This window comes from Takifugu rubripes, chromosome 7, assembly GCF_901000725.2.
Source record: "Takifugu rubripes chromosome 7, fTakRub1.2, whole genome shotgun sequence".
NCBI lineage: Eukaryota > Metazoa > Chordata > Actinopteri > Tetraodontiformes > Tetraodontidae > Takifugu > Takifugu rubripes.
Genome location: NC_042291.1, coordinates 12649182 through 12665945, shown reverse-complemented (window position 1 = coordinate 12665945; position 16764 = coordinate 12649182). Strand labels below are relative to the sequence as shown.

Sequence of the window (16764 nt, the reverse complement as noted above, 5' to 3'; positions counted from 1 at the left end):
GTGGGATTACCCAAGCATGATGGACTTCATGTATGCGCATTTTGGGGAGATCAACAGGAAGACTGATCTTATGGGAGTGGACCACAACCTTTTTGTTTTGAGATCTAAGTGAGCAGCTCTTGGAGCCCTGCAGCTTCCACAATGACGGTGACAAAGACAGGAATAGGACAGGCAGGTACATTAACATCAAGGAGTTTAGTGGGACAACTGCGGACTCCTTTCAAATTGCAGGTGAAGCGGGCAGAGCCACAGATTTCCCAGGTCACTTGCAGGGTCATTTGACCCAGGACAAAATGCCACCACAACCCTTTCAGATTCCAGAAAAGATCAGTGTTGACATGGTGCAATGAAGGATTTTTGTCCAGCGCTAAAGGGGCTGCAGGACATTGTGTTCTGTAGTGGCACTCCAATAGGAGGCGCTGCTGAATAATGATGTATGTGTGTGAGGAGTAACTAATTCATACTTTCTGCATACTTCCGTCTAACTACAATGTTTTTGTGAGTAACATGCAAATACACCTGGTGCTAAATCATGTGCTGAGGACAGAAAACCGGGGCTCTTTCATGGTCACCAGGGTGTCACTGAGATCTAGTGAACTCTGTCTGCATCCAGAAATGGAAAGATTCTCACACAAAGGAGCTGAGCAGTGTAATCTTTATCATCTTCTGATCAAAATATCTTCCCAGACTGCTGACAGGAAGAACTTTCATGGAATTTGCGTGAGTGTTTCCCCTCCACTCCTCATCAGCAGCCAAAATTTTAATGAAGCCACTACATTTAATTTGCTTCTTTATTATTGATTCACAACGTTTTTGATTAGAATTAAAGAAATAAGCATGAAAATGTGGTAACAGACATAGGAAACTCAGAAAATGAAACTGGACAGAACTTCATGCGTGTTATAATGTCCTCCTCCTCTAATGGATGTTGGCCACAAATGGGCTCCTTTAACCCAGGTCACGATAGAAATGAGCAGAATCAATAAGCTAAAACAATTTCAAAAATGGTGATTACGAGAAGATGAAGACAAGAAACTTGAGCCGAGTGAGTTCATTCTCTTCTTTCTGTTCGAGGGGAAAAAAAGCAGGAATGTAAGCCAAGTCTGTGCAACCGTTTCAGGAGAACCATCAGTTGCTTCCTGGAGAAAAAAAACTTCAATTTTTACCTTATTCCCAGGTGCTCTTTTCGAAGTCTCTCTACAGACCACTGGAATGAAAAGAAACGGTAGTTTAGACATTTTTACTAAATAAATTTGTAGTCACTCGGGCCCAACTGACTGAAGAAGCAGAGAGATTCTGGGAAGGAGAGCAGGTTCTGGGGAAAAATCGGTGTTACCCGCTGTCTTAACTAAACAGAACAGCGTATAATTAAACTCCTCTCTCAGAGGGACTGCCTTAAATGTGAACATGGAACTTCCCGGAAATTAATATTGCACCCCATGAGCCTTAAATGTCCTTGGAGGACAAACAATGATTGCATTACAAGCTTGGTAGCATTTTATGGCCATGGCTGTCAGCTTTACCCGTTTTTAATCAGTAATTACCTTAGGAGATTCTCTGGAATTTCCTAATTAAATTGGACCAAATACAATTAAAAGCCACATTCTCATTCCTTTTAAAGGATTCTATGGACTCCTCATCTTGTTCTTGCTGTAAAGAGAACAAGTGCTTGGATAGACGTAACGCCATCCCATCTCTTTCTGATCCGTACTCGATTAGTTCTGCCTCAAATTAAGTCGATGCTTGAACAATCAAGGGCAACGTTGAGGTTTAACACATCTGCAGGAAGGGAAGGGTTAAAGCAAAGTCCCAGAGTTGCAGTTTTTAAAAGGTAACTGTGATGGGACCACAAAATAAAGAATGTTTCATGGCACAAAATGTTGGAATTCTTCCACTGTGATTAAATGACCCACCATCTAGAGAAGTCCCCGGCCCTCCAGGAGGCCACAATTTCAGCCACATTGTTGGTGACTTTTCCATTTGCGGTCTGCATGTCGTCTTTGGGGTCGTCATTGCCGTTGCCACAGGCGCCACACAATTTATTGGTCAGGGTATCGTCGACAATGACAGTAACCTCCTGAGCCCTGGAGTAGGTGACCCTCACAGCAGGAGTTATATCAATGACCACAGTGTCCTCTGAGAGCTGGATGGAAAGTTCATTAGCCATTTTGCTGGGAAGAGACTCTTTCTTGCCGTTTACCTGAATTGGACAAAGAACCAGGAAAAGAAACATGAGCGAAAAAGCACACTTGGAAACCGTTTTGTGCATCTATTTAAAGGCTCCCGGCACTTCTCACCCAGGTTACGTGTTGACTGTTCACTGCCACAGTGGTGTCTTTGAAGAAAACGTATAAGATGGCGACAGTGGGGGATGACCCTGTGCTGCAGACCCTAATGTCCACCACCACACGGAACCACTGCTGGTTACTCTCATCACACAGGGATGCCAGCTCAAATGCTCCATTATTGGCTATTGCTCCAGACATGGCGTCGAAGGATGTGATGTGGCCCTTTCTGCTGATGCTGCATTTCTTCTGTCTGATGAAGCAGCCTCTGGTCCCGTCTCTTATACTGCACTCCTCTCCACTGGCACATGATACCTCTTGGCAACTGGTCATCCCAGAGGCCTTGCAAGTGCACTTAGAGCTACACTTGCTGGATATTACAGACTCACCCACCTGGAAAACATTGTGTGTTGTGCATTTTTAAAGAATATAGTGAATATATTATATTGTTTTTCTAACAGAAATAAAAGAATAGTTACAGCAGCAATGGTGATAATAATAATAATTAAAAATCAACTTTACCCTCAGATATCTTCCATTAAATACACAACCGCAGTTTTCCAGGGGAACACATTTGTTAGCATCAAAAACAAAGCCAGGATCACACTGGCACCCTTCAAATCTTCTTTCAGAGCAAGCAAACTGGCCTATAAAGCTAGCGCAGGTCCCTCCGCATGTGCTGCCACTCAGCTCATAGTGACTGTTTGAAGGACAGGAAGCAGCTACGAGAGAAGAGAACATCGTAAGATGCTGAGTGAATGTGTTACGACAGCTTAGCTAACATGTTGTTGGACGGAACTCACGGCATGAGGAGGTGGTCCTCCATGGCTCAATTTGTACTCCTGCCCCCTGACATGCCAGCGCATAGGCCATGATATTATTACACTGTGTGTCTTTGTTGCCACCCGTTGCACAGGCGTCAAAAACACAATCAGACAAATATGGCTCAGGGTTAATCTCAGTGTGACAGGCTTTAAATGGCCCTTTAGGATCGCTAATAATGCCGCATGAGTCTGGTTTACTGAACAAGGTTTCCTTGGCCTTTGGACATACTGGGCATTGTTTGCCACACCCTCCACATTCATCGGTATGTTGGTCCAATGCCCACGATTTCCCAAACTGATCGACATCTCTTGTGTTTTGGCCGCTGGGAAGTTTGAAGTCGTCACGGGGATTGTTGTTGTTGTTACCGCAGAGACCGCACATCTTCCCCTGGTATGTAGAGGGCACGATCACTTCAACATAATAGACTGTGTTGTAAAGGACTTTGAGCCCAAAGTCTGTCTGGACAATTATGTTTTGGCCTTGTTGGGTGACTTGCACACGGCCGTTATCGAGGGAGAGCGGAATGTTTACGAGTTCATTATTCAGCTGAAAAGAAAAGAGAATTTTGGTAAGGTAACAGTCATTCAGGACTAACTGTTTTCTGAAGAGGTCTGAAACTCACATTGACTTTCCATGGCACTCCTTGCTTGATGGTTATTTCATAACCGAAGACCTGCACAGTGATCGTCTTGGTAACAGCCACTCTTCCGTTGCCAAATCTCTGATTTCTTTGGGTGACTGTGAATGCTGTCAGGGAGTTTGGGTCGATATCACATGTTTTTGCCAATACATACTCACAGGTACCCTGGAAATCAAAGCGTCTTCCATCAAAGGAAATGTAATGAGGGTCACCAGACGCTACACATTTGTCGTGCTTTATGGGGTGGCAGCCATTAACTCCATTCAGAAGCTTACAGGTCTCCCCTTTGAGACATTTGGTCTTTTGGCAAGACATGTCACCCGTCTCGCCACAGACACATTTCTCTTCACACTGAGAGTCAGGATAGATTATGTCTCCTTTCCGGTAGTAACGGCCCTCATAAGAGCATCCGCAGTCTTTTACAGGCACGCAGGTATCTCCGCTTAGCAGGTAGCCATCGTTGCACTCACACCCCTCTATACAGGCCTTGTGGCATTTGTCATCAGAGGTTAACCTGGCACAAGTTGTTGGACATGCCGAAGCGCACAGAGTATAATGGCTGTTAGCTGGACATGTCATTGCTGTGAATAAGTAGAGATGGATAAGAGAAACATTTAGCGATGTTTTTATGCAAGGCATCATAATCTTGAGACCAGAAAGGAGTCAAACTTACGACAGAAGTCCTCTCTTCTCCAGGTATCAACGGTGATTCCCTCATTCTGACAGGCAGAGGCATAAGTTTGAATGGCATCACAGATTGCTGCAAAGTGGCCATGATACTGACAGGCATCAAAGACGCAGTCCTTCAGGAAAGGACCAGGGTCCAACTGCTTGTGACAATTTTTAAAAGATCCAGTCTTTTCAGTGATAATGCCACAGTAACGCTGGGCTTCATACTTGCTTTTCTGCTCTTCTGAGCATTCCTGGCAGTGTGCGCCTTGGCAGGCTGTCGAGCAGCCTGGTGTCAGGGCCACCTGCCAGCTCTCCCCGAGCTTGTTGCTGTTTGTGGTGGTCTGACCGTTTGGCATGGACATGTCATCCTGACCCTTCCCATTGTAGTTGCCACACAGACCACAGACCATGCTTTGGTAGGTGCTGGGTAAAGTAACACGCAACGTGCTCTGCCAGTCAAAAGTCACGGTTATGCCGGCAGCTGTGTTCACCACAGCCTTCCGGCCGCTGAGGGACACCTTCAGTTTATCACTGTCTTCCAGTGGTAACAAAGCAAGCTCATCGTTAAGCTGGAGAGCAGAGAAGGAAAGGAAGAAAATGCCATAAGATTATCGATTCAACTATTTGTTGTCCATGCTAATCCATTGCTGCTAATTGCATTTAAAAATGACTGCACACATCATAGGACATAGGAAAGCACAGGAATATCAGAATTTGCACAATCAAAGACAACATTATGATTAACTTGCTGGAATTAGTCGTCTTGTTTTTAACATTGCTGTGGGACATTTCTTCCTCTTCCAAAATAAATATATTTTTTTATTTAACAACTTCATCCCCACTATACATTCAGCCCCCTTCTTACCAGAATCCTGTTGGGGTACTGTCTGCTGAGGGTCAGGGTGATGCCGTAAATGTAAAGTTTGACAGTCTTTGTGAACGACACAGACGTGCTTCCCCGGTGGTCATTCTGCACAGTCACGTTGAAAGGCTCCAGACCCTCCTGCCTGGAGCACAGCCCCACTAGCTGGTACACACACGTGCCCTGGAAATCAAACCTATGGCCGTCAAAGGTGTGGTAGTGCGGGTCACCCGAGGCTGAGCACGTGGCATGACTGGTGGCTGCACAGGTTCTCTGTCCATCGACCAGGGTGCAAACCTCCTTGGCTGAGCAGGAGGCCTCGCTGCATTTTACCAGACCCAGGGTCGTATCGCATTCACAGAGACGACTACACCCCTCATCGGCCCAGAAGCGCTGGCCTGGTTTGTAGTAGCGGCCCTCATAGGAGCACCCGCATGTTTCTTGAGGCACACAGACGCCTCCACTGAGAACATAACCCTTGTCACACACACAGCTCTCCACACAGTTAAGGGTACAAATCACGGGCTCATCAGGAAATGGACAAGACGGCTGACACGGGCTGGCACATTCTTCATAATGGCTATGACGTGGACAGTTCATTGCTGAACAGAAGAAAAAAAATAAAGGTAGAAATAAAATAAATGTAAAGCATGAGGTGAAAGATGAAACTGAGCGTCTTGTAAATACTTACGGCAGCCATACTTCTTCCTCCAGCCTGTGATCTTTACTCCTTTGTCATTGCATTCGCTCGTGTAGGAGGCCAGTGCTTGGCACAGCATCTTTTTGTCCCCATCATTCAAGCATATGTCATACACACAGCTATGAAAGAAGGCCTGTGGATCCACTTTCTTTTGACAAGTCTCGAACAATCCTTTCTTAGCTGTGAGAGCACCACAGAACGCCTCAGTCTGATAGCGCTGAAGCATGTTTTCGTTACAGGTAGGGCAATCTTTCTCACATACGGAGCAGGGAGAGTCTTTGTCCTGGTCAGGTGTTTGCCAACTTTTGCCCCACTCTATTACTGAGGGGACTGCTTCACCAGCTGGGTCTAGGTGCTCGTCGGCATGGTTACCATTGAAGTTCCCACACAGACCGCAGACACTGCCGTAGTAGCTGCTCGGCAGTTTGATGACCAGGTGCCACCTCCACTCATAGGAGACGACAAGGCCAAAATTTGTCTCCACCACTGCACGGCCCCCCCTATGAAGCAGTGACACTTTTCCCTCACCGAGTTCCACAGGAAGATTCAAAAGCTGCCCATCCACCTGGAGGGAAAAGAAATGTACATAATACTCCTAATGCTTGAATATTCGATCACTTTACACTTCAGAGTAAAACCTTACCATGACCCTGCCAACTTGGTTCTTGCGGATGGTGATGGAGTAGCCATATACAGAAACATGTACCTCCCTGACATAAGAGACTGCTTTGTTGCCCCGATTGTCATTTCTTTCAGTGACAGAGAAGGGAACAAGTCCATCCAAGTCCCCGCAAGTCTCAGACATGACATAATTACATGTGCCCTGAAAGTCAAAATTGTAACCGTCATATGTGTGGAAGTGGGGATCACCCCAGGCCCAGCAGGTGCCTGTGTACACGGGTACACACTCTGCTTCTCCCTTCACAACACGGCACTTCTCCTTGATCCGACATTTGACATCCTCACAGGGATCTTTAAAAGATACATGCAAGACATTAGAATGATTAAATAGAGTTGCTCTTAAAATATATATATATATATATATATATATATATATATATATATGAATTGTCAGCTGAGAATTGTTTTGCCTTACCTGTGTGGTAGCATGCCCTAACCCCTTTCCTGACAATGCATTTGGTATTCTGAGGGCAAGAATGTTGTTCACAGACGAGGCCTTTGTCTGGCTGACAGGTACATTTTTCTTCACAGTTTTCTTCGTACATCACCTCACCAGGCTGCAGAGATAGTGCAGGGGCATTGCAATGAGGGCAAACAGGTCTGCACACAGGTCTGTTTTGGTCTGGATGTGGGTTTTTGTGTTAATGCCCCAAATGTTGATTTTTACCTTGTAACTTTTCCCGTTGTCAAAGCAGCCACATTTGTTTTCTTCAATACATGTTTCTCCATTGAACGAAAAGCCATCGTTACATTCACAGCCTTCTGTACATTCAGGGGTGGGAAAAACGATGTCCGTGAGGCCCGGGCAGGTTAATGCCCAGTTGTCTGCACAAACCTCATAGTGACTGTTTGTTGGGCATTTCATGGCTGAAATAAACATTCAGAAAAGAGGAAAAATATCTTTTAGCCAGATGCTGTGGTTATGTTTACAAAGTAGTGTAACAACAATATATTGTTTTCACAAATAATGGGAAAATTAACCAAAGAACTTACGACAGAATGATTTTGTCCGCCAGTTTTTGATGTCCACACCTGCCTTGTGACAACTGAAGGCATAGGTTGCTACGCTGTCACACAGAGCGCTTCCTTCCCCGTTGGAAGCACAGACATCAAAGATGCAGTCGTCAAAATATGGTTTGGGGTCTAATTTATCATGGCAGATTTTGAAAGGGCCGTTGGGTGCTGTCATAATGCCACAGTAGGTGGATGTTGAAAATAAAGCCTTGAGTGGGGCCTTGCAGTTAGGACAGCTCTTTCCCTCACAGCCATCTAGACACACTGCTCCAGGGATTTTGACCTTCCATGAAGCTCCAAATGAGTTCACATCTTTGACAATTATGCCTCGAGAATCTCTGAAGTCATCTCCTTTATTGCCATTGAAGTTGCCGCACAGACCACAGACCTTATCCCGGTAGTTACCAGGTACGGTGACTGTCACATGATACACAAGGTCATATGTGACGATAAGCTCAAAATCTGTTTCGACAATGTAACGTTGGCCTTGTTTGTAGATCTTAACAGCTCCCTCATTCAGATTCAAAGGAAGATGTCTGAGCACTCCATTTACCTGGAAGACATCAGAAAATCATATATAACAACATTCAAGATTATTTCATATCCTATACTGCATTCAAAATGGTTAAAATTTCTCACCAGGATGCCTGACGTCTTTTGCTTCATGATCAGAGTGAAGCCGTAAACCTCCACAGCAACCATTTTGGTGACAGACACCACGACTTTCTTATTTTGTTCCCACTGCACATTTTCAACATTGACGGAAAAGTCCACCAGGTTGCTTCCTTCTAACCCACAGCTCTTGGAGAGGGTGTAAGTGCATGTCCCCTGAAAATCAAACTTTAGCCCATCAAAAGAGGTGTAGTGAGGATCACCAGAGGCTTGGCACACACCCTTGCCAACTGGGTGACATTTGTGGATGCCTTTCACGATCTTGCACTCCTCATTTGGTCCACATTTGAAGTCTAAGCATGCAATCTACGAAAACAATTAGAATCCCTTGAGAAAATATTCAGCAAATACATTTCCAAAGCAAAAATCTCTACTTGGGTGTCCATTACCTCTCCACCTTGCTTGCATTTGCATTGTTCTTGACACTTTCCATTGGGATAAAACACTTGGCCAGTACGGTAGTACTTGTTGTCATAGAGGCAACCGCACTGCGACAAGGGAACGCACACATCTCCACTGAGAACGTACCCGTCGTCACAGGAACAGGCCTCCTTACAATCAGAATCACAGGCTACAGGAGAGACTAGACTCATGCAGGAAGCTGGACATCCATTTGCACATAGTTCATAGTGGCTGTGGAGTGGACATTTCATTGCTATAAAGAAAAGGAAAGCATACATAACTCATATTAATATGTTTTACCTCATTTCCCCCCCCCAAGTATTGCTGTAAATAATAGCAATAAAATATCTTATATGGAAATGAAAGCATTTCTCACCACAGAACTGACTTGTTCGCCAGTTGAACACCTTGGCTCCTTCATTCTGACAAGCTTCTGTATATGATGCAACAGCCTGACACAACACATCCTTCCTGCCCTTATACATGCAAACATCAAAAACGCAGTCTTCAAAGTACTCAGCTGGGCTCACTTTAGCGTGGCACTCACGGAACGGTCCACTGGGATCGTTGATAATCCCGCAGAAATTCTTTTGTTCATACTGAACCTTCTGATTGATGTCACATTTAGGACAGACCCCTTTGCAGCCACCGACACAACCGGGGATTTCACCGATTTGCCAGCTGTTGCCAAACTCTGACGCGGGAACAGGTTTGTCACCGTTCTTTGGAATGAGGTCATCTGCTTTTTTGCCATTGTAGTTGCCACAGAGCCCACAAACAGATCCCTCGTAGGTGCCTGGCAGTGTCACAGATGCCCGACTACGCCAGTCAAAAGCAGCCTTGAGGCCAAAGGTCGTGGTGACCACAGCAAAAAAGCCATTCTTCTGAACAGAGATTCTCCCTTCATCCAGTGTGACAGGCAAGTTAACCAGCTCGTTATTCACCTGGAAATAAAATCACTTTTATTATCAAAGTATTACGAAAATTTTAGACAGTACTCAGTAGATTGTGTACTTACCAGAATGTTGCCCTTGTAGCTTGTTGTCATGATAATGCTGAATGAATGCACTTTGACCTCTACCAACTTAGTGAAAGAAACCCTTTTATTATGGCGGTGTTCATTCTGCACCCGCACTTCAAACTGTTCCAGCTCGGTGTTGTTGTTGCAGAGTGCAGCTAGTTGGTATACGCATGTACCCTGAAAGTCGAACTTCTCCCTGTCGAAGGTCATGTAATGGGGGTCACCACTGGAATGGCAGGTGCTTTGAGATAAAGCATGGCACTTCCTCACGCCTTTGATCACCTTACACTGTTCCCCTGCCTTACAGCTTTTATCCTTACATTCCACCTCTCGGTTTCTTGGGTTGCATTTACACCATCGACGACACGAGTCATCAGCCCAGAATGATTCCCCTGAAGGAACGTATCGACCCTCATGGGTACAGCCGCAGTTATTAGTTTGCACACAGCGGTTTCCACTCAGCACAAAGCCTTCGTTGCAGGTGCAGGTCTGAACACAGGGGAGTTTGCATTTGGAGGGAGCATTAGGGTCAGAACATGTGGCTGGGCAGGCACTACCACAAAGTTCATAGTGGCTGTTGGCGGGACATGTAACATCTTTAGGGATGAAAGAGAACAGTGTTAGAGAATATGTGGGCAAATATTAACTGTGATGTAATAAGGAATTAAAAATGTAAATTCTCAAGTATCATCTGTTCTAAAATTACTTACGGCAATTGGACATTTTTCTCCAGTCTTGGACCTGAACTCCAGCAGTTTGGCATACTTCAGTGTAGTCCTCCAGAGCGTTGCAAAGAAAATGTCGACTGCCCTTTGCCATGCACACATCGTATTTGCAGTTCTCCAGATACACTTGAGGGTCAATGGTGCTGTGACATTTACTGAATGGTCCATTTTTTAGTGTGATGATGCCACAAAATGTATCACTCTCCCAATGCTTCATGTTTTTGTTTTCACAGTGGTCACACCCGCCCACACAGTCATCTCTGCAGTGAGCCTTTTCACCCATCCCTTGAACCTTCCAGCTACTTCCAAAGGCCACTGCCCCATTAGCCTGGGTGCCAGAGGGTGTTGTGAAATCATCATTGGGGTTCCCATTAAAGTTGCCGCAGAGCCCACAAGTCTTTCCAGCATAAGACTCGGTCAGACTGACTAAAAGACGAGTGTTCCAGTCATATCGGACAGTCAGACCAAAATCAGTCTGAATAAGCACTGAACGGCCACTTTGAGACAATAGCAGCTTATTGTTGTTTAAGGCTATTGGCAAAGTCCACAGGCTGTTGTCAATCTGTACAATTGAAAAAAAAAAGATTGAAGTCATGAACATACCATCAAGCTATTAGAAAGACACTCTGTATAAGAAGACAAAATCCTTACCCTTACACGACCTCTTTCAGACCGAACAACTGTAATGGTGATACCATAAACCTTCACTGTGACCACACCGACATATGACACCCTGAGGCTTCCTCTGTTCTCATTTTCGGCAAGGACCTCAAAGCCCTGGAGCTTATCATCCGCCATACAGTTTTTAGTGATGACATAGGTGCAGGTTCCCATGAAGTCAAAGCGTCGCCCATCAAAGGTATGGTAGTGGGGGTCTCCCATGGCCCAGCAAGTAGTGAGCTGTTGAGGGATTTCTGGCTTTCCTGGAGGATTAACATCAACAATTTGTTAGCTTTAATCTTTATGAGTAGTATGGGAGTTTTTTTGCATGCATGCACCTTACCTGGCTGAACACACTGTCCTGCGGAACCATAACCATTTCTGTTAGAGAATCCTATACTGTACAGGGCAAAGGGGATACCAGAACTGGAAAGAATGTTTCCCCTATTGGAGTCGATCTGCGTCCAAAGATATTCTGTCCCCGGAAATTGTGTCCACTTTGTATTTTGAGGCAAGGGTTTACCATCTAATCTCAGTTTTGGCACAGCCATGTTTGGCACCACGATCAGAGCTTGATTGTCAAAACCTTTTATAAACCTTAATGAGTAATGGGAGCAGTATTTGTCTGTCGAGAGCACGGACATCAAAAAATTGTCATAGAAGGTAGATCCTTTTTGTGTACCACTGAACATCATGAGAACCTGGATTCCATGACTAGCTTGAAGGTACAGTGGGCTTCTTTGGGAAATGTTAAACTGTTGTAATGTTCCGGCACCAAGATTCACAGTGTACTGTCTGGAACTACTGACATTAAGTTGGGTGGGCTGAGAGGCCATGACATAGACAATGTCATAGTTAGTCTGTAAGGTGACTGGAGGTACAAAAAATGTGGAGCCCCACTTATCTACTGGCAGTAGTTGCTCATAAATATGATTACAGTAGCGATTCAACAGTCTGGTACATGTGTGACCTGTGAAAACAGCAACAGGTTGCTCAGAGGAAACTGTGGTTCCTGTAAGGTCAAATGGACTCGCAAATAGTACACTTTCATATGGCTTGAGTTTAAGCAAGATTGTAGAGCCTTTATAATAGAAAATTCCATTATATATAAAGGTGCCTCCTAGTAAAACCTTCACTGTGTTGTTGTCTTTTCCATTTGTTATAGAAAACTCTTTACTGCTCAGGCTACCAGGGGTGATTACATAGTATTCTTTACCCCATTCTGTGGTGGGATACACAACAGAGGTATCTGCTGTTCTGTACTTATAGTTCAAGGCTGTGACGGCCACATCAGCTGAGGATTCAACTATAACAGAACACTGAGACTTCCTTAAGATGTCTAATTCACAGACAGAAGGGATAGAGGCCGTGAAATTTTCTCCTAAACGTAAAGTTTTCTCTTGCTGGAAGTTTGAGGGTGAAGCTTTGACCGTGACCTTAGCATGATCCTGAACAGCAGTGATGAAAAGCTGAAGTTGAGCTTTATTGTCGAACCTATTGTTTGTCAAGGACAGGACAAACTCCCGTCCCGCTGATCCAGCATTAGATGGACCTGTTGTATAAAGTGATAAAAAGAAAACAGAGGCTTAGTAAAATCTTAATGATGAAAAGTTTGAAACAACAGATTAGACAGTTTCAGTCCTTGGGAAACATTGCAAACATTAGAAAGAAAAGAAACAAACACAACTCCCTACAACTATTTTAAAGTAATAATTAGAAATCACTGGCTTTTTTACTCAACTAAAAGTGATGAGTGAAAATATCACTACTTGCACTACTTTTTGTGCTAAAAAGCAGCATGCATACCTCAGCTACATTCAGTAAAGCAGTTACATCTCAGTGGAAGCTCAATTTAAATGTGATGTGAAACAAGAATAAGTTTCAGTTAAGATGATAAGCCTTTTTTCTTCTCTAGAAATCCTCAATTATAAACCTACCTGGTTAATCCATACAAGTGTCTAGCAAAGGTAATTTTAACTGCAACTGTTAAATTCTGGTCAGTTCAAACACTGAATCAAATCAATTTGATCAAAAATACGTACCGCAAAGTAAAGCACCTACAGCACACAGGAGCAACAGAGTCCTCATGGCTGAAAGACAGAAAGATTGATTTTAGAGTACTTTCTAAACTAAATGAGTCCCAGGACGAACAGTGCTTACCTGCAGGGTTGTGTCAAAGATGATGCTTTTGCAGAAGCCCTTTTATAGTGTACAAAAACACAACCAACCCCCCTGAAACATTCCCATCCCTAAGGTACCAGTCTTGTTGGACCTGTACATTCTGCCTTTCAGGTCCTCCTGAATGGTGACACTGGTCTGATGGCTGATACGAACATACTTTTCTGATGTTGTACCACACCCACTGATACTTGTATTCATGAAATATTTATAGGAATTGCTTATTGTCAATGTTTGATGTGGACTGCAAATCAGCATCCAGGAAGCTCTGACACACTCCAACCACATGAGACCAGGCAGTGTCCTGTACTATGAGAAACTCAGTCTATGAGACCAGCGTCTGGTATGACAGTGAGGACCAGAGCCTAAAATATCAGTAAACATTCCCCATCACACCCCAGACACCACCTTTTTTCACTCCTCTGAAAGGTGCTACAGGTACTGTATGTCAGCCTCACCGGATGCCAGAACAGCTCCTTCCCACAGTCCATTACTCTGATGAACACTTATATTTGTTGAGCAGTTTCAATCATATATGCAGGTATATACAGATGCGTGTGAAATTTAGTCAAAAGTAACCAGAATAACCACATACTTGACAAAACAGAATTTCACCTTTTGTGATCAATGAAATACATAGTCTTCTTTCAACTCAAGTTTTCTATTTTAGATTCTAAGAGCAGCCAGGCTTCATTGCTATTATGCCTCTGGAGAATATCTCTACGAAAACCATCCTTCACCCGCTGCCAAACCAGTCATACTGGCTAAAGAAGATTCTCTAGACTCTTCCACATCTGATGTGGAAAAAAAGGGGAGTATCCCCCAAATATTGGCTCAAATAATGGCACTCCTGTTGACGGTCAAATGTTCAAAAGCAATAAGTAAAAGGGTGAATGAGAGCAGCAATGTCATTGATCAAATGTACACTAAAGTTAAGATGTGTTTTGCTCATGTCCTTGATTATTTAAGTGCTTCAAAAGTCAGGTGCCACTTATGTGCAAACCTATTACCATTTGGTAATAGGTACCATATATAGGTACCTATATTACCATTTGCTAAGGATACCAAGCCTGGTATCCTTACCAAATGGGTGGTGAATTTAATGTCACCAATCAGTGTTAAGAAAACTAACCCGGTTTTGGATTTACCTGACTGCCAGAATCATACAATCCCTCAAAACAGTTAACAGTCGACAGACTTCATAAAAGACAGTTCATCTACTGCTGCAGATAAAATGAAATAACTGGAATTCTGGTTCTCAATGTATTATACACATAAATAATTGAGGACACCCATAGACAGCTGTAACTGTTCATTCCGTTGCCTTGAACCTTTGATAACTGGAATGGCAATACAGTTTAATCTAATCTAAACTTTATTCTGAGAATGCAATGTTAAATATCTTTGAGAGCACTGTTGTCACAATTTTCAATGCAATTGCAATCTGAAATTCAAATGGCTGTTGTTTAACTTGATTTTATAATTAATATTGAACAAGATTGAGAACATTAACATTATCCATTAGATCCACTGTGAAAAGAGAAGACTTGAAAATTTTAAAACTGTCAATGTGTTGGGATCTCGCCACGTGGCCTGAACAAAGAAAAGCTTACAAAGGAAACAAAAGCCCAAGATACCATCAATTCATTAACACATTCCTGAGAAACCTGTAACCTAAACATTGGGCCAAGTTTGGATCCACACCCTAATAATTTGAGTGCCCAGGGATTCTGCAGAGACCGTGTTCGCAAGACTGTGATGTCATCAAAGTAGATCAAGCAAACACTGTGTAAAGAGAACCTGCTCAACATTCACCCACCGATGCAGCGGTACCATGGACATTTTACCCCACACCAAATGCGTCAGTGGCAAAGTCAGTGGTTTATATCTAGGCAGAGATGAATTATTGTAGTGTTTTAACAAGCGAATTTTGAGTAATGTGATGGAGTTCTGTGCCCTCCATGTGAAGTTGTGCTGTAATCCATCTAAAGGTATCACTGACTTCATAGCTGTGCACTGACTTGCCAACCTCTGACACCACTGAGCCACTCAGCTCTTATATTGACAACTTGCTGTCATTAATGTATTTCCATGATTCTACCTGCCCCCCCTCCCAAACACACACACACACACACACACACACACACACACACACACACACACACAATTCTCCTTCTCTGCCCAGATGACCATCAAGAGGCTCCCCCCATATGATCCTGGTCCATTTTTCCTTGGCACTGTTGCTTATTGGGGGTCAGGTCCTGGGTTACTGTAAAGTGCCTACAGACCATTTTGATTGCAACAGGCACAAAATAAACAAAGATTAATTGAATTGTGTACATTTATCGACTGCAGTTATCCAAACTAGGAAAAAAAAAATCTCTCGTTTCCATTTATGTGCTTCTTTCCTTCTTCTTACTAACCCACATACAATTGCGCTCCTCCAAACTGCATTCTTTCACGACGTAGTTTGTGTCATGGTGAATTACCACTCTTTACCAGTTTAGTGGACTACATTTCCATAGTCAGATTAACAAATTGAAGTCTTGCTGGCTTCTCTGCATCACCAGATTTGGCAGTATGTCGTCGTTACGTTTGACATGGCTGAGTGTAAAAGTCCTAGGTCAAAACTTAACTGGTTGAAATATCACAGCTTCAAAAGCAAAATGAGGCAGATGAATCTTCTCAGATTGGAAAATCACAGCTTGAAAATGGAATAAAACAAGACGTAAAGTGTAGATTTATGACTTCATGATGATGGTCACACTGGTCAGATGGGATGAAGGCCACGGGGCAGAGCAGGTCTTACACCCCAAAAAAGCTTTTTTAAGAAAGCTTTATCATAACTTATATTTATTCGTCTGAGTTGGAAAAGCAGGCCTTCTGGGCCTGCCACTTCCTTGTTTCCTCTCCTCATTGTGTAGCATCATTGCCGTGCATCGAACCACCACAAGCAGGTGTTTCCAGCTCCAAATATCTTGGTCTTGTCTCACTCTCAGTACTCTTTGGTAATGTTTTGGCCTGGTTGTTGGGGGGCTTAGAGACTTTATATTCTGTTATACACACATCAGCTCTGTCATAAGACACATGACATATGAGCACAGCCACATGAGAGCCCACAAAGGCATTTTAAATCACAAAATTTGTGCACAGTCCCACATTCAGTGTCTCTAAACAGTGCACAGTGTTGGATTGCAGTACCCCGCGTGTTCTTTAAATGAAGACTTCAAGTAAACAAATGTCAATTTCAAAATGTATTTAGCAAACAGATGTATTTAGCAAACAGATGTATTTAGCAAACAGAATCAATTCAAGATACAAATATTACAGAGCTCTGGGCCAGTTCATAACCCTAGCAACAACAAAGTCAATTGTCAGGGCATGAAGTCTGACGGCCTAACTATCCCTTGACCCAGTCTTATATAGA

General features: G+C 43.5%; 1 protein-coding gene across 1 annotated transcript; it reads right to left on the bottom strand.

Moving 5' to 3' along the window:
• Nucleotides 1-773: 773 nt before the first annotated feature.
• On the bottom strand, nt 774-13397 carry fcgbp (Fc gamma binding protein). Its single transcript, XM_029838847.1, has 23 exons — nt 13320-13397; nt 13202-13249; nt 11503-12711; nt 11151-11422; nt 10485-11061; nt 9772-10370; nt 9130-9697; nt 8741-9006; nt 8319-8657; nt 7659-8232; nt 7333-7532; nt 7081-7222; nt 6628-6956; nt 5976-6549; nt 5288-5886; nt 4424-4991; nt 3733-4331; nt 3089-3656; nt 2808-3007; nt 2298-2678; nt 1914-2200; nt 1167-1207; nt 774-1065 (listed from the first exon to the last, which is right to left on the bottom strand). Exons 2-22 carry the CDS (start codon nt 13245-13247, stop codon nt 1198-1200), a joined length of 8907 nt encoding a protein of 2968 aa, XP_029694707.1. The 5' UTR covers nt 13248-13249; nt 13320-13397; the 3' UTR covers nt 774-1065; nt 1167-1197.
• Nucleotides 13398-16764: the final 3367 nt, after the last annotated feature.

Coding starts and splice junctions, on each gene's coding strand:
- fcgbp (XM_029838847.1), bottom strand. CDS start 13,247: ATGAGGACTCTGTTGCTCCTGTGTGCTGTAGGTGCTTTACTTTGCG. Junction 10,371..10,484: donor GAGAAAAATGTCCAATTGCC/GTAAGTAATTTT, acceptor TCATCCCTAAAG/ATGTTACATGTCCCGCCAAC. Junction 9,698..9,771: donor GCTACAAGGGCAACATTCTG/GTAAGTACACAA, acceptor TTTTATTTCCAG/GTGAATAACGAGCTGGTTAA.